Source organism: Rhizophagus irregularis, chromosome 6, assembly GCF_026210795.1.
Source record: "Rhizophagus irregularis chromosome 6, complete sequence".
Classification (NCBI taxonomy): Eukaryota; Fungi; Glomeromycota; class Glomeromycetes; order Glomerales; family Glomeraceae; genus Rhizophagus; species Rhizophagus irregularis.
The window spans coordinates 5,550,689-5,576,902 of NC_089434.1; the positions used below are offsets into that span (position 1 = coordinate 5,550,689).

At 26.7% G+C, this 26,214-nt stretch overlaps 4 protein-coding genes across 5 annotated transcripts; 2 read left to right on the top strand and 2 right to left on the bottom strand.

Annotated features, from left to right (window-relative positions):
• Positions 1-4,113: 4,113 nt before the first annotated feature.
• Positions 4,114-5,592, top strand: OCT59_026821 (uncharacterized protein; the record flags this gene model as incomplete). Of its 2 annotated transcripts, XM_066143471.1 has the most annotated exons (2): positions 4,436-4,467; positions 4,524-5,592. In XM_066143471.1, 2 exons carry the CDS (start codon positions 4,436-4,438, stop codon positions 5,590-5,592), a joined length of 1,101 nt encoding a protein of 366 aa, XP_065992987.1. The 2 variants fall into 2 exon arrangements, with proteins under 2 accessions (XP_025175255.1, XP_065992987.1); XM_025326613.1 differs by having other exon boundaries at positions 4,114-5,592.
• An 8,430-nt stretch (positions 5,593-14,022) lies between these two features.
• OCT59_026822 (uncharacterized protein) lies at positions 14,023-15,255 on the top strand (the record flags this gene model as incomplete). The annotated part of the gene is made up of 1 exon (XM_025326612.1): positions 14,023-15,255. The coding sequence occupies one exon, from the start codon at positions 14,023-14,025 to the stop codon at positions 15,253-15,255; it is 1,233 nt and encodes a 410-aa protein (XP_025175253.1).
• Positions 15,256-16,037: 782 nt separating this feature from the next.
• OCT59_026823 (uncharacterized protein) lies at positions 16,038-17,371 on the bottom strand. Its single transcript, XM_066143473.1, has 5 exons — positions 17,255-17,371; positions 17,127-17,181; positions 16,901-17,028; positions 16,569-16,804; positions 16,038-16,456 (listed from the first exon to the last, which is right to left on the bottom strand). Exons 1-4 carry the CDS (start codon positions 17,363-17,365, stop codon positions 16,619-16,621), a joined length of 480 nt encoding a protein of 159 aa, XP_065992988.1. The 5' UTR covers positions 17,366-17,371; the 3' UTR covers positions 16,038-16,456; positions 16,569-16,618.
• Positions 17,372-23,274: 5,903 nt separating this feature from the next.
• OCT59_026824 (uncharacterized protein) lies at positions 23,275-24,009 on the bottom strand (the record flags this gene model as incomplete). The annotated part of the gene is made up of 6 exons (XM_066143474.1): positions 23,275-23,415; positions 23,500-23,555; positions 23,626-23,649; positions 23,757-23,778; positions 23,866-23,948; positions 24,006-24,009. 6 exons carry the CDS (start codon positions 24,007-24,009, stop codon positions 23,275-23,277), a joined length of 330 nt encoding a protein of 109 aa, XP_065992989.1.
• Positions 24,010-26,214: the final 2,205 nt, after the last annotated feature.

A 26,214-nucleotide genomic window follows, 5' to 3' on the forward strand; every position in this document is an offset into this window, starting at 1 on the left:
TCCTCCCATCAAAAAACCAAAAACACAAAAATAAAATAATAATAATAAAAATGACGAGAAAAGTTCGGCAGGTTAAACGAATGAATTAAATTATAATTCGTTTTTTTTTGTACAAATAGAATTCCGTAAAACGATTAAGATTTTTACTGGGTTACAAAATTTTAATGGTTTTTTTTTCTATATCTCTCCACCTTATCTTCCTCCCTTTTCATTTTATTTTCTTTTATATCTCGGAGTCTAATTCGTATTTACTATTTCCGATTGCCGTTGAAATTTCTGTTTTTTATCTTTTTGAACGTTATTTTTTTTTTAAAGTTATTTTTTAAAGTTATTTTTTGAACGTTATTTTTTTTGAATGAACGTTATTTTTTTTTCTTCTCTCGTTCTGCTTCTTTTTGTTTTGTTTTGTTTTTATTTTCATTTATTATTATCTTCATTTTATTAGTCTTTTATTTTTAATAAATTTATACTTATCGGGTTATTTCACGTGAAAATTCTTAAAAAAATTCAGGATATTTTCCTGAGATTCTTTTTTCATAAATGTTTACAATGTTGCATAATTTTCTCAAGAATGTTTAAACTTTTTTGAATGATATTCTATTGACATCTATAAAAAGAAAATAATATAAATTTTCTACTTAAATCGTGACAGCAACAAATAAATCCTCAACATATAATCTCTACGTAATTGTCTTGATGAAATTGAACACGAATCGCTTGCTTAACTAAAATTCTTTATTTATTCTTATAAAATATAGTTAAAAAATTCGATAAAATGTAATAAATAGATGATAAAATTTTTTCGTCTAAGTATAGTTTATAATACTTCAATATCGGGCACTAGAATCTTTTTTTGTTAGTAATACGCGGCAAATTCAATGAAGTCTTACCGTAAAAAGCTCTGTCATGTGATACCCAACAATTATTGTAATAATTTTTTTTCACGTGCCAATAAGTAATTGTTATCAGTCATGTTGTTAGGGATGGGATCAGTTCGTCGGCTCTATTTCGGTCATAATTTTGATGACAACCCGATTTGGATCGAACCGGTTCGGAGCCGGATCGATTTTTAGAACAACTTCCCAGAGTGTTTCAAGTTCAGAATCTGCTAAAATTAGAATCGGTTCCAGAACCGGTTTGGAACCGCTCTGTTTGGAACTTCCCCATCTCTACATGTTGTAGTTAATAACTGATTTACCACTAGGACAGAGACCCGGGAAAATTCCATTTTTATAATAAATGAATAAATCGGAATTTTTGCTGTATTATGGAATAAACCGGAATTTTTATGATTTTTAACAATTTTATTCCGTCACGTGACAACTAGCCAATCATTATTGCATATTTTATTGACTATATCGTGATAGAATTTGTAAAAAAACTAGTAATTAGTAAATTGTTGATCATTTAAATCGTTTTTGGCTAAAATTATTGTCGTGTCACTAGATCAACCTAAGTTGGCCTGCATTAAGATGTAAGCCGGCTAGAATTATCAAATATTTCTTACTATAATTTTTTATCGGAATTTTTTCCGTTATCGTGATAAAAATTTGCGATTTAATATCGGAATAAATCCGGGTCTCTGCACTAGGATTGCTATGTATATCATGTGGCCGAAGGCCACATGATAGAGTAGCATAGTGTAAATCAGTTATCGTAAATATGACTGATAATAAAGTTATTGGATATGTATGACGTAAGCAACTGAGACCTTTTTCGTGTATCTTATTTATTATTTTATAATAAAGTGATCAAGATTTTGTATATCGCTAATTATAAAGTGACCAAAATTTGTGTATCACTATTATAAAGTGATCAATAACATACGTGAAAAATGTCCAATGCTTACATAGAACATATACAATAATGTGTCTTATCTGTTATTTTAAAATCAAATTTGAATTTATAATAATTAGGTACTTGTAATTACATATTCAATTATATATTTTATTTAATTATTAAATAAAATAAAATAATATTTGATATGAAAAAAAAAAAATAATAAAATATTTATTTTTTTGGCTAATATAATTGCTTTATCATATAATAACCTAAAAAAATGGATTGAAAACCCAATAATCGAAAAATTAATTATATTAAAAATATTTTTCAAAAGAATTCATTACTGCATGCATTCGACCGGGTCGCATTATCACACTACAGATTATCAATTAAATAAAATGTTTAAACTCATAATAAATGATTCTGGATTACCTGAAAATACTGAGAATAATATAGATAATATTAGCGTGACAAATAAAAAAAGAAAAAGATCCGTTAACAAATAAATTACGCGTTACCATGATGATCCTTCAAGTATAATACGATAAGCATTAATTTTTTAAAAAAAAATAGTATTGTTTTTTAATACTTAAAAAAAAATGTTTTTTGTACAATTAATTTATTACCAAATGAAATTTTATTAGAAATATTAGAAAATTTAATAAATTATATATACAAGCTACAAATATGTTACGTCTTTAAAAATTGTGTGTAAACGCATGAATACAATAAAATATTATAGGTTAAATCTAGAATTTAAGTATTTAACGAATTATCGTATGGTCACTATGGTTGAAACTTGAAAGTATAGCATTACACAATTATTACAATTATTGAACGTATCATAAGAGATCTGATACAGTAATATAATAATTACAGAGTTAAGGAAATTTAAAAATGCAAATATTAACGTTAGTGTCTATTTTATAAATAAATAAATTACTGCATTCTTATTACCTTCAAACTTAGTATTATTATTTCATTTATTTTAAAAAACAAATTACTTGAAAAAATTTTTTGCGAGTGCCATTAATGAGAGTTCATCCGATCATATTGCACTATTTTCAAAAGCTAATCATATCAGATATATATTAGAATTTTTTTGATATTGTTTCTAAATAGTTGAATTGTCGGTTAAAATTTGTATCTGTCTTGAATGGGCCTAGAGTGTCTGTAGGAATTTGCATAATTTTTGAATATTTGCGACAGTTTATAAATGGCGTTACCGACTAATTTTTCTTATTTTTTTTTTTAAAAAAATGGTTTAAATATTATATAATTTCGTATTAACTCATTAACTTTTAAAAACAAAATAAAATAAAAAAATGAATTTCATTTTCAAATTTATGTCGATCCGTTTATCATGTGGACTGTGGACTTGCGGAACCTGGTGACGCAAACTAGATTAAGAAGTAGAGTACTTTGTAATCTTTTACTATCTATATTTTTTTTAAACAAAAGAAACCGGCTTGTCATTTTATCGCCTGATTCCCATATCAATCAATCATTTGCATTTATTATGTTTGATATAAATGGTGCACTTTATTATATAATTTCGTACTTTCAAATTTATGTCGATCCGTTTATCATGTGAACTGTGGACCTGCGGAACTGAGTACGGTTAGCTAAACTGTACTGTACGAAGTGAGAACTCACCAATCAGATTTTATTGTACGATAAATAAAAAAAATTTAAAAGTATACAATGAGTTATGATTGGCTAAAATATTTTCGTACAGTACAGTTTGACCGTACAATACAGTTTATCTATTTACCTTGCGGTACCTAGTGGCGCAAACTAGATTAAGAAGTAGAGTACTTTGTAATCTTTTACTATATATATTTTTTTTTAAACAAAAGAAACCGGCTTGTCATTTTGTCGCCTGATTCCCATATCAATCAATCATTTGCATTTTATTATGTTTGATATAAATGGTGCATTTTATTATATAATTTCGTACTAACTCTTTAACTTTTAAAAACAAAATAAAATAAAAAAATGAATTTCATTTTCAAATTTATGTCGATCCATTTATCATGTGGACTGTGGACTAGTGGCGCAAACTAGATTAAGAAGTAGAGTACTTTGTAATCTTTTACTATCTATATTTTTTTTAAACAAAAGAAATCGGCTTGTCATTTTATCGCCTGATTCCCATATCAATCAATCATTTGCATTTTATTATGTTTGATATAAATGGGAAAAATTAATTTTATGTAAAACAACAAATAACACGAGAAATTTCAAACAAAAAAAAAAAAATTATAAAAGATAGAAAATCTAAAAAATTTTTTTTATTCAAACTATCTCAATTCGTGATTATGTACAAAAATGTCATCATCTAATTCATCTTATAATCCAGCTGAAGAAACAATTAATTCAATTCTCACTGGATTACTTCCAGTATTGATAGTTGGTCTGTTTAATGGTTTTGAAGATGGTAAAAAAAAGAAATTATCTGTGATAAATATATTTGATGATTTTGTTATATTTGCATCTATTGTCATATATCCTTTAATTACAGCAATTGAGTGGTATCAATATTATAGCAACTATTACAAAAAAACAGTTATTATAAATTACACCTTTATAGCATTTTTTGGAATAATTTCATATATCTATTTCTTATTGGTTCAATACATAAATGAAGAGAATGAAAAGAATGAAGAAGAAAACAATGAAAATGTAAGCTCGGTTGAAGAAGAAAAAAAAATTGATAAGAGAGGAAGTAATGAAATAAGTATAAATGTGGATAATGAAAATGGAAACAACAAAAATGGAGAGAATGAAAAGAATGAAGAAGAAAACAATGAAAATGTACTAAGCTTGGTTGAAGAAGAAAAAAAAATTGATAAGAGAGGAAGTGATGAAATAAATATAAATGTGGATAATGAAAATGGAAACAACAAAAATGAAGAGAATGAAAAGAATGAAGAAGAAAACAATGAAAATGTAAGCTCGGTTGAGGAAGAAATAAAAATTGATGAGATAGGAAGTGATGAAATAAGTAAAAATGTGGATAATGAAAATGGAAACAACAAAAATGAAGAGAATGATGAAAAAATAAATGGGAGAGAAATAATCAAAATAATCATAAAAGCGTTATTTGAAAGATCTATAAATGAAATACAATTGTTAGCTTGCTACTTCATTTTTGTGCTTACTATTTCAACATATTTTGGGTATGATGCCTTTATCCATGGTGATCATGATCTCTCGTTTGGTTTTAATAACCCTAACAAGGTTTATAATCACATGAGTAGTTATTGCATTGAAAACTTTGGAGTTAACAAATGCAACAGTTTGAGGCTAACAAATATAATAATATACTTTGCTGGAATTGTATTTTATGTTTTACATGGGCTTTATATCTCAATTTTACGCATTCGCAAACTTCGTGAAGGCAAATTGGGACGTTACTTAGAAAACTTTAAACATATCGATCAATTCACTACAATCTTAAATGTTTTTAAACATATCAATATAGTGTTATTAATTGTTTATCCAGCTATTGTATCTGGATATTTAATTAGCACCAGTCCTATTACCACAAAAATAGCTTTTGGAATTTGTACTTTATCTTTTACTAGATTAGTTGACCATTTTAATGAAAACCCTGATAAAATCAATACATTAATCTCCATTTATCTGAATGGCGAAGGAAATAGTAAAGATAAAGAGCAAATAGATAAACTAACAGAAGAGATAGAAAAACTAACAAATAAGATAAACAATCAAACAAACGTGATATATAATCTAAGAAATGAGATAAAAGAGAATAAGCTGAACAAAGTGGAAAACGTGAATTAAGAAATGAAAAAAATTGAAATAGGAACTAAAAAAGAACAAAGGAGCGAAAAAAAATATATTGAATGTGGTATTTAGTTTTTTTCAGGAAATATAGAGGTATAAAATGGTAGCTAGTTAAATATATAATTCTGTAAAAATTTATGTCATTTATAAATATTACATGTATATATATCATATATTTTATCTTCAATTAAATATTGTAAGATTTATTATCACATTAATAAACAAAGTGTTAAAGTTAACTTTCTTTTAATGGCTCGCATATGCGTTATTATTATTTGGATGAAGTTTATATTGTGTAGTACATAAAAAATTTATCATGTGATCAATATGTAATTTTATTGGCGGGTAAGTTTATCACGTGACTGAGAACTTAAATAAATTCTTTAATTACTCTCCCTTAAAAGTCAACTAATCAGATGTCACGATTTTATATATAACCTTTTTTTATTAATAAACAATAAACAATAAACTCCGGGTCCCTGGTCAATTTTAAATTTCAATGTTATGTGAACCGAAAAATTGAATTTGTGTTGTGAAACTGTTTGCGATTAGTGAAATGTTTCGCCTATTTTGAGTTTCAGTTTTGGCTATTCCGAAACTGTCAAAACCTGGTGAAATGTCTGAAACCTAGCAAAACTTCCGAAACTCAGCGAAACTAAAATTGTCATGCATGTCATAATTGGTTGTTAAATAAGTTTCATATCCAAAATCCAGTTGTAGATTACACGCCCGTTCATTCAATTTACATTAAATTTTAAATTTCAAAATCGCAATCTAAATTCTTTTTATCATTCGTGTTTTCATATTTATTTATTTTATTCGCTTTAGTTGGAATATTAAATAAATTATATATATATATACTATATACTAGCCGTTGAACCCGTCAACCCGTTGCTCCGCCGCAACGTCAGATAAACATACACGTGATCGGTACGACGGTTAAATGTTATACGCGATTTTATACAGTCTTTCGGGTGCACAGGTATAAATTCGTAGTCTAAACATTACGGATACACAGGTATAAATTGTAGTCTAAACGTTACAGGAACACAGATATAAATATGTAATCTAAACGTGACTGTCACACAGGAAAACAATTATTATATAGTAGATTTTTACCATATTTACAATATCCAATCATATTCCGATTATGACGAAATTTTTTAAATGGAAGTTGATATTTGGTAGCAAGTGTCAAAAATGAGAACTTGTACAAAATCCTACCTTACATCTAAAATAATTTAAATGAGAAATGAGATCTTGGAATCATATGATTATACCTTATAGCCAATTAAAAGTTAAACATTTAACACGTGACTTTTTTAGGTTTCAGAGTTTCGCCAGTTTCGGAATTTTGCACAATTGGCAAAACCAGTTTCGCCTCACACATTTAGGACGTGCTCACTGCTCACTTGTCATCTAGTAGAAATTGCAAAGAGTATGATAACAAAAACTTTAATTTTTGTTATTTTTATTAATTTTCTTATTTACTAGATCAAAAGCATTGTTTCTATAATCAAAATACAATGAGCCTTTTCTACGATCATGTATATGCGACAGATAACCATCACACAGTTCAGGCTGTCATATGCCTTTACACCTCACATTATCTGTTAGAGGTGTATTGAATATGAATAATAAACATTTTAAATACTTTATACCAAACAAACAATTTTTTTAAGCACTACGATAATTTTATTTCCTAGTAAATAAGAAATAAAAATAAAAATATTGGAAAAAAATCAGTAAAAAAAATAGAACAAGTCGTCTAAATAAAAAAAACGTAGAAGAGGGGGGATGAGCACATTAAAAATCGAGAAATAGATTATCACAAACACGGAAAGAGTTTCGTAATTCGTACACGACAAGAATTTAGAAAAAAAAAGATTCAACATAAGAACCGAATATAGACTTGGCTTACAAAAGGGTTTTTTATACAAAGCATATGATTTATAACGGTGTTACGGGTATTACAAAAAAAAAAAAGATTTTTACGAAAAAAAATGCGAGAACGAAATGTATTAAAAAAAATCGAACTGATCAAAAAGGACAGTGATATATAGTACAGTAATGTTCACGTACAGTAATGTTCACGTACTGTAATGTTCACGTACTGTAAGCCCAAGCCCACCTACCTAGTGTTTCGATCCGTTTCCGGGTTCAACCGGATAAACCCGGATAAATTTTTTTTTTAGGTATCCGGATAATTACGGTTTTTACCCGGATAAATATCCGGATAAAAAATAGTAAGATTGACCCGGAATCCGGATAAAAAACAATTTTTTTTTAAAAAATTTAAATCACTTATTAATTTTCATAACATTTCATATATTTTTAATACTATGATTCAATTTGGTAAATTCATATTATATAAAGGCTAGATTTTACTTTAAAGATATAATAATATATTTTTTATTATTTTTAATCCCTATAAGAAATATGTATACGGAAAGGATACGTTTTGTATACATTTTATGTACGTTTCTATAGATTCCGTGTACAAATTCCGTATATTTAATAAGCAATTCATTTTTGAACATTTTTTAAAAAAACTAATGTATACGGAAAAAATTAATCATACGGAATGTATACGGAATTTTTAAACTTAATATTTTTAGAAAATAATTTTACAAAAATCTCGTATCATACTAACACGAGATCACGTGATTGTTTATTGTTTTGTTATGATACGTTTTTTGTTTTTATATAAACCCTTACTTTGATGAGTTTGATCTTCCGATCTTCCTTTCTGTCTTTCCCTTCCTTCTCTTTTCTCTTGTCTTATTTTTGTTATTTTTCTAAATTTTTCTTCTTTTTTCGTCACCCCCCTTTTAAAAAAAAATTTTTTTTTTTCGTACCTCACTTTAAAAATTTTTTTTTTCATCACTCTCCTTTAAAAAAAAAATTTTTTTGATTTTATTCTTTTATTCCCACTCTTCTTTTTTTTAAAAAAAATTTTCTTCTTTCTATTTCTATTTCCTCTTTATAAAAAAATTTTTTGTTTTTCTAACTTTGACGTCCTCCCTTTAAAAAAATATTTTTTTTAACTTTCCTAACTTCGTTACTCTCTTTTTAAGAAAATTTTTTTTTTAATTTATTCTTTATTCCCCTTTCTTTTTTATTTATATTTATCCCTTTTTTTATTTCATAGGCCAGCAGATTTTTTTTTGTGAGAAGATTCAGTTTCTTTTTTCTTTTTTGTAGATCAGTTTGGGAGTCCTTTCCTTTTTGTAGGATTGTTCAGGATTTTTTTCTTTTTTTAGGTCAGTTCAAATTTTCTTTTTTTTTTTTGTAAGTTGGATTCAGTTTCTTTTCTTTTTGTAGGTTGTTTCAGTTTTGTTGCTTCAGAGACTTCTTTTTTTGTAGGTCAGTTTTGGATTTATTTTGTTGTTTTGGTTTCTTTTTCATCAGATGCTTCATAATTCTTTTCATTTATGTAGGTCAGACATTCTGGAGTTCTCTTTCTTTTTTTGTAGGAATGCTGACCTTTGGTGACTTGGACGATTGCAGATACTATATGAAGGGGGTTTTTGTTTCCAATTAAGTTAGACGTTCTTTTTTGTTTTTTTTAGGTTGTTTGACTCCAAATGAACCTGAAATTATAGATAATTTTGGTTGCAATAGGTGGCCTTAATAAAGAGGGAATTTTCATAATGTATTTGTATTTTGTTTATTTTTTATTTTATATTTAATTTAATAAAGTAAAATTAGATTTATGTAAATATAATTATAGTAAACTGTAATACAAATAGTAAATTCAGTGACCAAATCGTATAAATTTCGTGATAAAATCAGTGATCAAATCATGTAAATTCCGTATGAATTCCGTGCAAATTCCGTATCCAAACCATATTTTTAGTGATACGGAATTGTGCATTTTTCCGTATCCTATTATGATACGTTATTTCTAAGGAAAAAAATCGTATAAAAACTTTATAAAAAACGTATCCAATTTTTTTATAGGGAATTATTCATTAACTACAAGGAAATAATTTTAAATTATATCGCATAATTTGAATATAAAATATTAAATTCGCGGCATTTATTATTAAATTTATATAGTTCAGCATTTAATTATATAATATAGTTAATATTATACAGTATTTATTTATTTTGGTTATTTAGGACTAGATTAACTGTAATTTAAATTTAATAAATAAAGGATAAATGCTATAAATTGATTAATAAATTTTTACAAGAATCCCGTGAAATTTAATTGTTATAAATTTAATAAATGCCACGAATTTAGTTCAATAAAGCCACAAATTAAAGCCACAGATTTAATCAAATAAATCATGAATTTAATCAAATAAAAGCCACATATTTAAGTAAAAAATACACTAATTTAATTAAATAATGCCACATTTGAATTTAATAATTGCCACGAATTTAATTAAATAAATGTTACATATTAAATTAATTAAATGCCATATATTAAATTAAATGAATGCCACGAATTTTATTTAATAAAAATGATCTATAGTAAAAAAAAATTTTGTTAATTTTATCCGGGTTTCGGTTTCTATCCGGATATATCCGGATTTTTATCCGAGTCGGATAATCCGGATAGAAACCGGATATTTTTTTTAATTTATCCGGATGACGGTTTCTGCCCGGATCGAAACACTACACCTACCCACCCCACTGCCCTGTTAAAGGTTGGAACAAATGTAGGCCACCAAATATGATAAATTGACTATTATTGATAAGATTTTTTTAAAGTGAAATAAATAATAATCCTTTTTTTAATCATTGTATTCCATGGTACATTATCTATAACAAAAAAGTAAAACAAGTAGTATTAATAAACCGATTATTCTTCGTGGAACTTTAGTATTTGTTTCATGCATATTTTATTAATTTTCTTTCAACAAAAAGCCTTCTTTTAATATATACTTAATCTGTATAATTATTGAACAAAAAGAAATCATTATGTTGATTTTACGCCACTGACGCGCGATTTCTCTATTTATTTTAAGTAGAAAATTTATTTTCGTGTTTACTTACTTTTTTGAAAAAAGAAAAGGTATTATTCATACGTAAACTCAAATACATCATCATTAATTTATGCACGCCAAGAAACGCGTTTGTTCTTCTTTCTACTAACAATCCCTTGGCTTTTGTTATATATGTATTCCCTCCCCTTACTCGTTTCATACAACTTTTCGTTACTGCGCAAGTTTCATGATATTATATAAAAGCAGCCAATTAAGTCTCGAAAAAAATCTTTATAAGAATTTCATGAAATGAAAAAATTCAATTATGCCCAGTCCGTTGTTAAAATTATGTTTAAATTATGTTTAATATATACATAAAATTATGATTCATAAGCTTTTTCCCCCATCAAAAAACCAAAAAAACACAAAAAAAAAATAAAAAAAAAATAAATAAATAAAAAAATGATGAGGAGAGTTCGGTAGGTTAAACGAATGAATTAAATTATAATTCGTTAAAAAATATCATTGTACAAATAGAATTTCGTAAACGATTTAAGATTTTTTTACTGGGTTACAAAATTTTAATGTTTTTTTTTCTATATATCTACACCTTACCTTCCTTTTCGTTTTCGTTTTATTTTCTTTTATATCTCGGAGATTCTAAATTCGTATTTACTATTCCCGATTGCCGTTGAAATTTCTTTTTTATCTTTTTGAACGTTATTTTTTTTTTCTTCTCTTGTTTCTGCTTCTTTTTGTTTTGTTTTTTTTATTTTCATTATTATTATCTTCATTTTATTAGTCTTTTATTTTTAATAAATTTATACTTATTGGGTTATTTCACATGAAAATTCTTAAAAAAATTCAGGATATTTTCCTGAATCCTGAGATTCTTTTTTCATAAATGTTTACATTGTTGCTTAATTTTCTCAAGAATGTTTAAACTTTTTTGAATGAGTGCTTCGATCCGTGTACGGATTGATCCGGATTGATCCGGATGAAATCAAAAATCCGGATGAAATCCGCGGTTTGAACCGGATTTCGTCGGATCCATCCGGATTGCCAGTTTTCGGATAACTTAAAATATTTCTGAAACCAATGATCAGAATTTAACAATTTAAGGCATGTTTGATAGTGCTTGACGTTGCGCATTTAATGGTAGGACTGGATTTTTTGAAATAATTTTTTTTTATCCGGATTTTCGTTTAATAACAATTTTCATCCGGATTAAATGTTATTCAATCCGGATGACGGATTTCATCCGGATCGAAGCACTATTTTCTACTTAAATCGTGCAAATCCTCAACATATAATCTCTACGTAATTGTCTTGATGAAATTGAACACGAATCGCTTGCTTAACTAAAATTCTTTATTTATTCTTATAAAATATAATTAAAAAATTCGATAAAATGTAATAAATAGATAATAAAAATTTTCGTCCACTTTATCTAAGTATAGTTTATAATGCTTCAATATCGGGCACTAGAATCTTTTTTTTTTGTTAGTAATACGCGGCAAATGAATAAACAATAGTTTAGTTCAGTGCATGTTCATGCAAGACTTACCGTAAAAAGCTCTGTCACGTGATATCCAACAATAAATTTTTTTCGCGTGCCAATAATGTGCAATCTTGAAAAATCAAATTTGAATTTATAATAATTAGTACTTGTAATTACATATTCAATTATATATTTTATTTAATTATTAAATAAAATAAAATAATATTTGATATGAAAAAAAAATAATAAAATATTTATTTTTCTGGTTAATATAATTGCTTTATCATATAATAACCTAAAAAAAAAATGGATTGAAAAATTAATTATATTAAAAATATTTGCCAAAGAATTTATTACTGCATGCATTCAATAAAATGTTTAAACTCATAATAAATGACTGAAAATACTGAGAATAATATAGATAATATTAGCGTTGCGTTACAAATAGAAAAGATCCGCTAACAAATAAATTACGCGTTTACCATGATGATCCTTCAAGTATAATACGATAAGCATTGATTTTTTTTTAAAAAAAATAGTATTGTTTTTTTTAATACTTAAATAAAAATGTTTTTTGTACAATTAATTTATTACCAAATGAAATTTTATAGAAAATTTAATAAATTATATATATAAGCTACAAATATGTTACGTCTTTAAAAATTGTGTGTAAACGCTGGAACACACTTATACGGCGATGAATACAATAAAATATTATATAGGTTAAATCTAGAATTTAAGTATTTAACGAATTATCGTATGGTCACTATGGTCGAAAGTATAGCATTACACAATTATTACAATTATTGAACGTATCATAAGAGATCTGATACAGTAATATAATAATTACAGAGTTAAGGAAAATTTAAAAATGCAGATATTTTAACGTTAGAGTCTATTTAAAGATTTATTTTATAAATAAATAAATTACTGCATTCTTACCTTCAAACTTAGTATTATTATTTCATTTATTTTAAAAAACAAATTACTCAAAAAAAATTTTTGCGAGTGCCATTAATGAGAGTTCATCCGATCATATTGCACTATTTTCAAAAGCTAATCATATATATTAGAAACTTTTTTTGATATTGTTTCTAAATAGTTGAATTGTCGGTTAAAATTTGTATCTGTCTTGAATGGACCTAGAGTGTCTGCGACAGTTTATAAATGGCGTTACCGACTAATTTTTCTTCTTTTTTTTTTTAATTAAATATATTAAATATTATATAATTTCGTACTAACTCATTAAATTTTTAAAAACAAAATAAAATAAAAAAAATGAATTTCATTTTTCAAATTTATGTCGATCCGTTTATCATGTGGACTTGTGGGTCTGCTGATTTACCCCAGTAACGCCACAAAAAATTTCCACACATTGAAAAAATCTCAAAATGGAAAACAGGAAAGGTGTGACGCCGGTGACATTTTGTGGCGATACTGAGGAAGATTACTCCAACACTTTTCTGCCCCCACGTGATCATAGTAAAAATATTTGTCACCCTCCGCGTTTCCCTTTTTTCATAAGTATTCTGGGGACTTGGATTTTTTTCGAGGTATGAAAAATTATTTATCACATCATTATTAATCACATGGTTAATTTCTTAATTCCGTAATGCCGGCCAAAAAGTCACGTGGGGGCAGAAAAGTGACGGTGATACTGGGGTAAATGATCTGCTGCAAAAAGTAACGAAACAATGAAACCTGCAAAAAATTAGTGGCGCAAACTAGATTAAGAAATCGAGTACTTTATTTGTAATCTTTTACTATCTATATTTCTTTAAACAAAGAACATTGACTTTGACTGATTCACATATCAACCATTTGCATTGATATAAATGGAAAAATTAATGTTATGTATGTTATGTAAAACAACAAATAACACGAGAAATTTCAAAAAAAAAAAAAAAAAAAATTATAAAAGATAAAAATTATAAAAGATAAAAAAATCTAAAAAAAATATTTTTTCTCAATTCGTGAATTATTTACAAAATGTCATCATCTTATAATCCAGCTGAAGAAACAATTAATTCAATTCTCACTGGATTACTTCCAGTATTGATAGTTGGTCTGTTTAATGGTTTTGAAGATGGTAAAAGAATGAAATTATCCGTGATAAATATATTTGATGATTTTGTTATATTTGCATCTATTGTCATATATCCTATAATTACAGCAATTGATTGGTATCAATATTATAGCAGCTATTACAAAAAAACAGTTATTGCATATTACACTGTTATAGCAATTCTTGGAATAATTTCATACATCCGTTTCTTACGGGTTCAATACATAAATGAAGTTAAAGAAAACGAAAACAATAAAAATGTAAGCTTGGATGAAGAAGAAACAGAAATAGATGAGAGAGGAAATGGTGAAACAAGTATAAATATGGATAATGTCAACACAAATAAAGAGAATGATGAAAAAATAAATGGGAGAGTAATTTACAAAATTATAAAAAAGTTATTTAAAAAATCTACAGGTGAAATATTTAAAGGTGAAATGTTAGCTTGCTACTTCATTTTCGTACTTACTTTTTCATCATATATTGGGTATGACGCCTTTATCAGTGGTGATCTTGATGCTCCCAACTTAAGTTTGAATAACGTTACTTTTAGTACCGATAATTTTAATAACGCTAAAAATAACGTTAACAAGGCTTTTAGTCACATGAGTAGTTATTGCATTGAAAACTTTGGAGTTAAAAAATGCAACAATTTGAGGCTAACAAATATGATAATATATTTTTCTGGAATTGTATTCTATGGTTTACATGGGTTTTATATCACAATTTTACGCATTCACAAACTTCGCAAAGGTAATTTGGGACGTTATTTAGGAGATTTTAAACATATTATCGATCATTTCAAAACAATCTTTAAGTTTTTTAAACATATCAATATAGTGTTATTAATTGTTTATCCAGCTATTGTATCTGGATATTTAATTAGCACCGATCCTATTACCACAAAAATAGCTTTTGGAATTTGTACTTTAGCTTTTACTAGATTAGTTGACCATTTTAATGAAAAACCTGATAAAATCAATACATTAATCTCCATTTATCTGAATGGCGAAGAAAATAGTAAAGATAAAGAGCAAATAGATAAACTAACAGAAGAGATAGAAAAGCTAACAAAAAAGATAAACAATCAAACAAACGTGATAAATAATCTAAGAAAAGAGATAAAAGAAAACAAGCTGAACAGAGCGGAAACGTGAATTAAGAAATGAAAAAAATTGAAATAGGAATATGAAAGAACTAAAAAAACAAAAAAAATATATTGAACAGTCTTTTAATTAGGTATTCAGTTTTTTCAGGAAATATAGAGGTGTAAAAATTTATGTTATTGTATAAATGTATAAATATTACCTGATATATATATTTTATCTTCAATTAAATAAACATTTTATTATCACATTAATAAACAAAGTGTTAAAGTTAACTTTCTTTTAATGGCTCGCATATGCGTTATTATTTGGATGATGTTCTTGAACATTGTAGAATATTGTTCCTGCTGAATCGAATAATGATGATACCATTGACCGATAAAAAGCTAAAATAGGAGGATCTGTAAAGGACCCCGAAGCCCGAGCTATACGCATCAGGAAATTTTAGAAGTGTTGATTCATACCAGTATATGCGTTAATTAATATCATCTAGTTGTTTAACACGATTTGTAATGTTCATTAACACCTGTATATTACAGAAGCATCCTATTAAAAAAATTTTAAAAAAAGAAAATTTTCGAATTTCGGGGAAAAGATATATTTTATATATCACGTGTATCACGTGATACTGAATTAATAATTACCGCAGCTGCTTCAGCTGCGGTATAACGAAAAAAAAAATTAATTCATGATACATGAGTCAACTACAAAAAATTTATATTCAATTTTGGTGCAAATTTTTGTCGAACATTAATCAATTTTTAGTAGAACCCAGTTTTCCATCCTAGAGTAACCATGTTTAACATTTAACATGTTTAATTAAAAAATCTTCATTTATAAAATTTGTAATAATAAAAAATAATAAATTAAATTCTTTATTAAATTTCTAATTTACTAAATGTATTACTTGTCCCACATACACCTATAGATTACCTTCATACATAAAACGAAATTGTATTAGGCTATAAAAATTTTTTCACTTCATTTCTTGTAATAAGATCAAATATTTCATCAACTATAACGCTTCATGGATATTGGACATGCTCAGAGCCCGCATTGTGAGCATGGCGGCAAGCCATTTATGATATAGAAAAAAGCAATTAGAAAGAAGTAATTCGATTGCTTTTTCTTTAAATCCATGAATATTTGATTGAATTTCCATTGACATTTCTCCCAGGTTGTAAGTTCAGGTATAGAATCGTTCGCGAGATATCAACATTGTCCTTTGCAGTATAACAAGAATTTGTGGAATCTGTTCATAAATGATGACAAGAAAAGAGAGAAAATATATAAATAAATAAATAAATATGTGTGTAAGCACATTAATAATTCGTAAATTATAATTAAGATTATATTATATTTACCAGTATAAATTTTTACATAATCTTCAGGTGTATTAGGAACAGGTGTCTCTCTACAATTTGAGTACAAATGTTTCTTGGTTCTGTATGAAACGAGGAATGTCCACTAGATATTTCCCATAATAATACACCCACACTATGGGAAAATATCCATGTGGACATTCCACAATCATCCTGGACGAACCAAGATTTGCTAATTTAATATTTTTTTGATGACTTAGCATCAAAATATTGGAGTGCTATATTATTAGATGCAATAAATAACATATATTAAAATTATAATATAATAACAATACAAAATAAGAAAATAAGAATGTAAAATAAACGAACTTTACCAAGTCACGGTGCACAATTCCTTCATCATGTAAAGATAATACAACATGAGCTAATTGAAATGCCATATTGATTTTATCTTTCCATGTAAGTTGAACACTAAGAGTACCGCTATCAGCGTATTCCATTACTAACGAAATTTTATTAAAAAAAATTATTTTAGGTCTCAAAAAGGGTAATTATATATTATATATATTTATATCCAAATATTTAAAACATTCATTATACCTCTTATAGTGCCGTAAAAATGAGTAATATTTTTACAAAAGTTTACTTCAATAATCTAAAACATGAATAGAATTGTTTTAAAAATTTGATATACGTTAAAATAAAAATAACACTTGTATAATAATTACCTCTTTAACAATTTCCTTTAGAGTAATAAATTTATTAAAGTAAACTTTTGCCATAATTCTGGAACCAATTCTTTTAAATTCACGATTGTTTAAGTTTCTAGTATTAAGCATTTTTGTATTGAAAAAAAAAAACCAAAAGAGCGTGATTATATGCAACTTTTATGTAGATTATCTTGGATATCGGTGTTACCGATTTGTTGATTGATAAAATATAAAAATGGCTGTGCAAAAAAGCCCCCTGGAAAATCGGTATAATAATGGCATCTAATAAGAGCTTTTCACAATACTGTACATCTTTTAATTGCGCCACAAGAAATATATTAGTATTATCAATAACTGATCAATTAGGAAGTCCTTTGTGCGACCAATAGGAATCAATGCGATCTTTCATTATGCTGATATTCATATTGTAAATTCGGTTTTGCGTTTAACTTTTCTGATTTATTTTTTGATTATCGAGACGGATTTTTACTGATAACGAACGAAAAATATTAGTAATGCTTATTTTCTGTATGAATACTGATAATTTTAAAATTTTACAATGAAAATTTTTTTCTTACTACTCTGTACTACAAATACATTTCATGTAGGTCCAATAGCTATCAAGCCTATCTTGATGGTATCACGTGGAGTAAAAATTATGGCTTTGATAGGCTGGCTATACAAGCTTTTGTCAGGTTGCTCGGTATTAAGCCATTTTTTTACCGGCTGAATGCGCATGCGGCTATGCCAATTGATTCCGGCTTTGATTTCAAATTTACTATATTTCAAAGTTTCGATGAGCTTATGGCTTTGGGCCTATATATGAGCTATAATTAACCTTGCGGTACGCATACCAAGCCATTTTACCGGCTAAATATGCATGCGGCTATGCACTGGCTATTCCAATTGATTCCCAGCTTTGATTTCAAAATTACTTTATTTATAAACTTAGATGGGCTTTGCTTGATAGGCTTTGTTAGGCTCGATCTTATCGTCCATCAGCTAAATGTGCACGCGGCTACCCTACAAAAAGAGATGCCCGGAAATTGTAACGAGATAACATCCAGAAAATGTCTAAATCGTCCGGAAATGTACCGAAATATAAAAGATTCCGGACGTCCCGAAAGACTCCGGATATTATCTGGACAATTTATTCCAGTCAAATTCCGGGATTTCTTTTCATAGAATGATCTTAAAAAGAAATGTAAAACTTCGTAATCAATTCGCTATTATTCTTCAAATAATGTTTTCAAATTTTTTGGAACCTCCTCTCCCCTGTTATTATTTATTTTAGGAAATACAAAAATTAAAATACAATTTAAAATGAAATGTCATCCTGTCCCGACTTTTTGTCCGTTAAAAGATATTTTCAATATTATACCGACATTCATGTATAAAGATTTACAAATGAGCAGACTTTATGATCCATAATTTTTTAATATTCCAGGCACAACCAAATTGTGCGACATGAACTCCGAGAAAAAGATGGAGATTAAATTATGAAAGGAAAAAATTAATACATGATGAATTTCGGGAAAAAACGGTTTAAGTTATGGAAGAAAAAAAAAGGTCGGGAAGCCATTAAAACTCTAAATGGCTGTGTTATTAATATTCAATCACTAATTTCCCATATACAAAAAATTTGTTTAATCAATTATTTGGGAAGTATCTTAAAAATATTTAGCCAAAACATAAAATTAGTATACAACAAAACTTTTTGTTATAAATTAAACTCTTTAAACTTTAAAGATTAAATCATCAGTTGTTAAAGATGTAATTTTTTAGTTTCAAAATCTGATAATTTCTCGAGGTTGCTTCAATGCTTCATCAACCTCTCACAATTCTTTCACAATATTTTCTTTTGAAAATAATAATTCAATATAATAAAATATTATATATATATATATGATAATAAAAAGATAAATACCGATATTATAATAATATTATTTTGGTTTGGTTAATAAAAGATATGGTATAAATAGAATGTTCCTATATGTTTTGATAAAATTGAGCCCCAATATGACGGTTATAGGTTTTAATATGTAATAATTAACAGTTTACATTGCTCTTATAACGAAGTAGCCGTCCTGAACATCAACTTCGTTACGAAGAATCTGAAGACTTTAATTGGTTGGTTCACTATATCGAGAGTATTTTGGCGAATACTATTGGCTTTACATCACGTGATTCGTAATAATAACAGCGATATTGTTTACCATATGATTTATCCTGATGATTTATTATTGAAGTGATCATATTAACGTTGGTATGATCTGACGGCAAGCGATTACTGTAGAAGAATCAAAGAATCTTTAAATCAAATGAGCAAGAAACGCTCCTTATTATAAAAAATAAATAAATAAATAATTTAAACTTCGACAAATCGGCTGTCGATATATCTCGTTGGTTTCTGATTATTTATGAACACGGATTATATGCAATCCAAAAAGATCGGCGAATCCGAATTTGTGAATACAATGATCATCTTAGGAAAATTTTACACAAATAAGCCATCTTCATGCACAGGACAGGCGAAAATAATTGGTTTAATTCTATCCAAGTATGACAGTAAGCAATTGACCTAAAAAAATGTAATTGTTTCCAATTTTAGTAATAATATATAAGACAAAGTAATACTTTGCCATAAAGAAAAATCCATTATTTGTAGAAATATTTACAGACGTAGTATATTTTTCGTGAACATTCTTCGGGCAATCCTCTTGATTTGACGATAATGTAATCAGGTGATTTGTCGATCAATTATTAGCGTATACCTACAATTCTTTACAACTTTTAAAAAATTAATTCCGTTAAAAAAAATATGCATTGTCCGTTTTTTTTTTTCGTGATAAATCAACTGATATTTTGGTGGATTATTATTTTTTGAGATATATACAGTATAACGAACGAACGATAATAGCCATTTTATATCCCGTTTGCGATTCTTCCTCCTAAATTCTTACGAATTTTGTAACATTTCTTACGAAAGTTACCTGGCATTTATTCAGTAATTTTATGTTTATCAAGTGGGATGTTTTTCTTTAGAGAATGTGAAAGTGAAACAAGTACCCATCAATCAGATCACCGAATCGCTCTTATAAAGATATAAAAATAGTTGAATATGCTATAAATTTACCATTTATATACAAGCAAGCTAGTATTTTTATGCAAAAGTTACAGAATTTTATTGTTCGAAGCGTAGCAATTTCCGTCTGTCCGCCGCATGATTAATGATCAGGTGTAACCAATGAAATTTTAGGATCAGTATGTAACATCATCAAAAAGATTACTACATTACTTTATTCATTACTTTATAGCAATTTATTATTTCTAGCTTCGTTTCTATTCAACATAATATTTTTTAGAAATTATAAAATATTCGTACTGAACTTACAAGTAGGGTTTTAATCGAATAATAACTTTTCCAAAAGTTCTCTCTAGACTTACAGCCCAATCATTAGTAAAGTTATAATTATTAGATAATAACTGCGTCAATAGATAGTGTTGTTGATGATAAAGGTTATAATCATATTGGGAAATAAATTTCTTGAACAAAGAAATAGAAAGAATATGAGAACTCAAAGAAGATCGCACACAATAGTTGTAAATTCGTCTATTCTATATGAGGAACTCTAAATTAGGTGAAAGTGGAATTAACGAGTTATTCAATAATTGAAGAATTAAAACACATAGAAAATTATATTCACATGGGTGTGAATTTCACTGCTGTTGGGTATGTAATATACATTTATATATCTTTTTTAAAAAAATTTTTGCGTTAAATTTTATTTTATTTACAAATGGCCTTTGTCTTTTCATCGTGAACTACCCAAAAAGCCAGTGTTTATATTATATTATCGGTACAATAGAAATGATTTATTTATCATGAATAGGTTTAGTAACTGAAGCACAAGGCGTGATACTATTATTCAATTAGTGAACCGCCACTGTTTACCGGAAAAAAATCAATAATCTCAAAATCAGCCAGCGCATACGATAAGCATATATTTCACATTCTATCACCAGCACCAGCACCCAGTTCATTGAAACAATTAAACATTTCAAATTAAAATCATCTCTCATTACTACGTGACGATCAAACTCTCTCTAGTTACAATTAGATGCAGGATTATAATAGTCAAAAGATTCTACCAAGTTCGAATTTTATTTTTTTGGTCAACATTGTTTCTTAAAATTTTCATTCAAAAATTTAGTTCGATAAATTACTTATACCATTCAGCATATTTCTGAAAACTGGAACAATCGACTAAGGAGATAAGAATTTGATTAATTAAATACTTTAACAAAGAATAAAAAACAAAGGTCAGCGAGTGGTATTTCTTCCATTTGTCTAATTTTCATCGTAGTTAGTCACAATTATTAAACCTTTTTGTTCTCTAGGTCTTTGCGGTGGATTATTTCCACTTGAGAAGGATAGTAATGGAAGGTATTACACGATTACTTTCATTATTTATGAAAAAGATTGTGCACTGTTCTACGCATATATACAGTACTTGATCAAGGTTTGCTGCTTTTAAAGAGCTTATTAGAATAATAAAATATATGATCTTATTATTCTTAACGATCCATAATATTTACTAAAATGGTTGATTTGATCTCTTTTACAAAAGGAAAAAAGTTGCTGATATTTTTACGGATGATGTTTAATTAGAATGATGGATTAAAGGTCTCGATATTTAAAACCAGTAATCTGTCCTGTACATAGCTCCGTGAAATAACATTGAGAAATCGTGATTGTGAGAGATGATACATGATCCTATTTATGGAAAAATATGATGGTGGCAATGTGGGCGTTGCTGCTGCAGGTGGCGGTTTAATCAGAGTGAGTTATGATGAAGATGATGATAGCGCTTGTTCCTGGTTTATTCCAAAGGAAATTGAAGAGATCTAAATCAGGAGACAACAAACGAAAACGTGTATTATTTTGAATTAATAAGGGTTCCAAGGAAAAGTAAAGTCCCTGCTTTATTGCCGTTAATCCAATCACCGAATAACGCGCGAATCAGCAAAATTAATAAAATAATTTTTTGCCATCCTTACAATCAACAATTCATGACTAGTGATTTATTAATACCATTTTTCACACCATTTTTCACAAAATTAATAATGAAGCATTGAAAGATGATGTCTTCATCAAATATAATGATATCCAGAATCAGGAAAAGTGTCGAGACCAATCATCGATCGCGAACTCTTGCGGCTTTATTACATAACCAGTTATCGGCTTGAACGATGGTATGTAATTTAAATATTATAAACTAAGTTTGTAATATTCATGTATTGACAAGTTTGATAATTAGATACCACGCATCACGACATGGAAAAACGACGCGTTTTTTTGGGGTATGATATTTTGAAGCTATAAATGTTTCTTTTTCATAAAGTTGATTTCTAGGTATTTACAAAAATATTATAGACCTTTTACGATCAATGACCAATACTTTTTTTTTTATTCAATTTCGAGTAAGTGAATTTTTTAATGATTAATTCCGATGTTTCATAACGAAATCTAACTTGTATGCACTTTTTATGCTTCTTTTATACAGAACTTTCATGGCTAAATATTTTAAATAATATGTTCAAAAATATATTTTGATATTTTTTTTTTCCTTTAAATAAAATAATTATAATCATTCAAATTGAGAATTTTTCTTTTTACTTGAAGTTGGGAATCATAGATTTCGCCTATGAAGAATATAAAATGTATGCACAAGACTAACTATAAAAAATAATCAAGATAATTAAGTAAAGTCCTTAAGTGAATAATTTATATTTAAAACAAATTAAAATATTAGTCATTTGGATCATTATTTTTTCAATTAAGGCATTCTTTATTTATAATTTCATTATTTGTTATTTGTCAAATTTTTATTAACCTAAATTCCTCATTATAATTAATATTACTACTTTATATTGTAAAATTAATGTAAATTTACAAATTTTAAAATAAAATACAATTTGTACACTTTTGTGAATCAGATTTATTTACAGCAGAATTGATTTTGATTGCTATAATATTACGGAACAATGCTGAATTGTATATTGACTAACGTAATTAATTTGTACCAACGTAATAAATCTATGACCAAAGTTCTGCAAGTATTGCCAAAGCATTTATGAAGGTATAGCAACATGAATTGCCCCGAAGATTTTGCACGCTGACGGTAGGTCGGAATTCAAGGTTGAAGTTATTAGGTAATGAAGGATAAAGGCACGCGTATCCGGGTAGGTACTATACTGACGTAATTATTCGTACAGACGCAATAATTATTACCGACGTAATTATCAAGAGCTGATCCTAAAAAAAAATGAAAACGAACGTTAGTAACGTCCAAACAAAAAGAACACATTCGCCACCTTCAACTCACGATTCTGGAATCTCAAATCAAAATCTAAGTCCAGGAGCTGTCACTAAAGAAAAAAAAATGAAAAGGAAAATTAGTGAGGGTTTCCAACTCTCAATTCCTATTCCGCTCTGAGGTCCAAGACCGAAATTCACGTCCAGGCGTCCAAGGAAGTATCTACAAGAAAAAAAAAATAAAAGGGACGTTTCAGTCAAATTTCTAACATTTCCTAACCTCCCTACTCTCTAATACCAATTCTCACACCTTATTATGAAATCCAGTCCGGTAAAGTACCCTCAAAAAAAAAAAAAATACTATTTCGGTACTTTTCTTTTTGAAAGGTTCGTCTTTATTTTCAAAAAAAAAGGTTCTTTATTTTTAAATTAAATAGAATATATATATACACATATATTCTCTTGTTTTAAAATAAAAAAAAAGATATTTCCTTTTTTTAAAAAAAAATTTTAAGAAAGAAGTAAGATATTTCTACGTCTTCTTTAAAAAATAAAATAAAATATATATATCGTTTTATGAAAAAAAAAGTAGTTTTACTAAAAAAAAAAATATTTCGTCTTTAAAAAAAAAAATATATTTCGTTTTATAGAAATATAAAAAAATATTTTAATTATTCCGTTTCGTTTTAAAAAATAAGGAAACAATAATACTATCGCTTTATTAAAAAAAACAAATATTCCGTTTTATTAAAAAAAAATTAAATATTTTGAAAAAAAAATATTTCTTTTTTTTTTAAATTAAGCAAAACTAAAAATATTTCTCTTTTTGTAAAACGCTGAACCATTTCTCATTATTTTTTCAATTTAAGTAAAACGAACAAATATTTATTTCATTTTCCAGTTAAGTAAAAACGAAAATACTTCTTTTCCTTTTTTTTCAATTAAGTAAAAACGAAAATACTTCTTTCCTTTTTTCAATTAAGTAAAAACAAAAAGTACTTCTTTCCTTTTTTCAATTAAGTAAAAACAAAAAGTACTTCTTTCTTTTTTTCAATAAGTAAAAACGATAAATACTTCACTTTTTTTTTCAATTAAGCGAACACGAAAAAATGTTTCTTTCTTTTTTTCAAATTAAATAAAAACGAAAATATTTATTTGTTTTTTTCATTTTTTCATCTTTTTTTAAAAAAAAATTTGGTTCGGTAAGTCATATGACCTTCGGTAAGTCATTACCGAGCCGAACAATATTTAAAGCTTTTTTGTTACATATATTGTTTTTTGTATCACATTTTAATAATTTAATTAACCATTTTTTTAAACCGGAAATTTCAGGTTGATCGATTTAATCTTCACGTTAATACTTTACTTTCCGCAAATTTTTTTTTTAAAAAAAAAATTTTCATGTTTTGAAATTCAATACGCATCTCGCACATAATTTTTTATAGTTGCCGTAGTGATTTGTATCTTTAGTTTTGGGATAATAATATAAATTATCCGGAGGGAAAATTCTTCCTGTGACGAATAAGGTGACAAATAGAATTTTTAAATAACAAAAAATTTCTAAGTCCCCAGACCGTGGGGGTGTGATACATTGTGATACTGAATTTTCTATAAAAAATTCTTAGTAATATTTTAGAATAATTCTTTTTAATGTGCAGTTATTTAACTTGCAAGAATTCTATAATAAACATCATATTTTTTGATTTTATCAAAGTATTAAGAGTACTGATTAAATATGTAGATGTTCAATAAACATCAATGATCTTTTTCTGATCATATTATTTATCTATATAAAATTTTTAGAATTTAGAAAAAATTCAAGAAAATGATCTTTGAAAAAAAATAATTATAATAAACAATTGGTATGAATTTGCAATTTTAAAAAATTGAAATAATAGGCTTTTCTAGTATAAAACATAATATTTAATGTAAAGAAATTATTTCAAAAATATTAGCTCTTTGCTTGTATATAGATCATATATATCAATAAATTCAATATACCAAAAATCAAGTATGATCAATAAAAGTGAATTATCAATATTTAAAAAAAATGATAGCATGTATATTATATATTAAATTTAACTTTTTGTCTTTAATTTGTGGCTGCATAAAGATAAAATAAATGAAACTTAATAAAAGCATAATAGGAAAATCTAACATTATCAATTGGATTTTATTAAGTATATCATATTTTTTAATTGTTAGTTATTAGTATTATAGTTGGATTTATTGAACCTTAAATTAACTAAATTCTAAAACACATAATTAAAGTTCTTTTGTTTTTTAATCTAATTACCTACAGCTTCATTATATATATTATTATACTATAATTTATTTAGTATTGTGACTTGTTAAACAATTAGTTAATTATTTGTATATTAGTAAAATACTGTGATGCATTATTTTTTTATAATCGTAATATTAGTATAAATATTACTATATTTAAATTATATTGTTATCTTCAATTCAATTTTAATAGTGAAAATACTTTTTCATTTTACAAAATTTTATTAGTATATGACAAGATTTATTTATATATATAAAGTATATAAATTTAGAAAAATCAGCCCAACTTTCAATATCACTTTTTGATTAATTTAATTGAATTTATTAAATAAATTATTTGTTTCATAATAATAAATAATATATTTTTATTAAA

What these genes read in the sequence shown, in the direction of transcription:
- OCT59_026823 (XM_066143473.1), bottom strand. Translation starts at nt 17,365, where the DNA reads ATGCTTAATACTAGAAACTTAAACAATCGTGAATTTAAAAGAATTGGT. An exon ending in TTTTTACGGCACTATAAGAG is followed by an intron (nt 17,029 to 17,126) that starts GTATAATGAATG and finishes AAATTTCGTTAG; the next exon opens with TAATGGAATACGCTGATAGC. An exon ending in GAATTGTGCACCGTGACTTG is followed by an intron (nt 16,805 to 16,900) that starts GTAAAGTTCGTT and finishes CTAATAATATAG; the next exon opens with CACTCCAATATTTTGATGCT.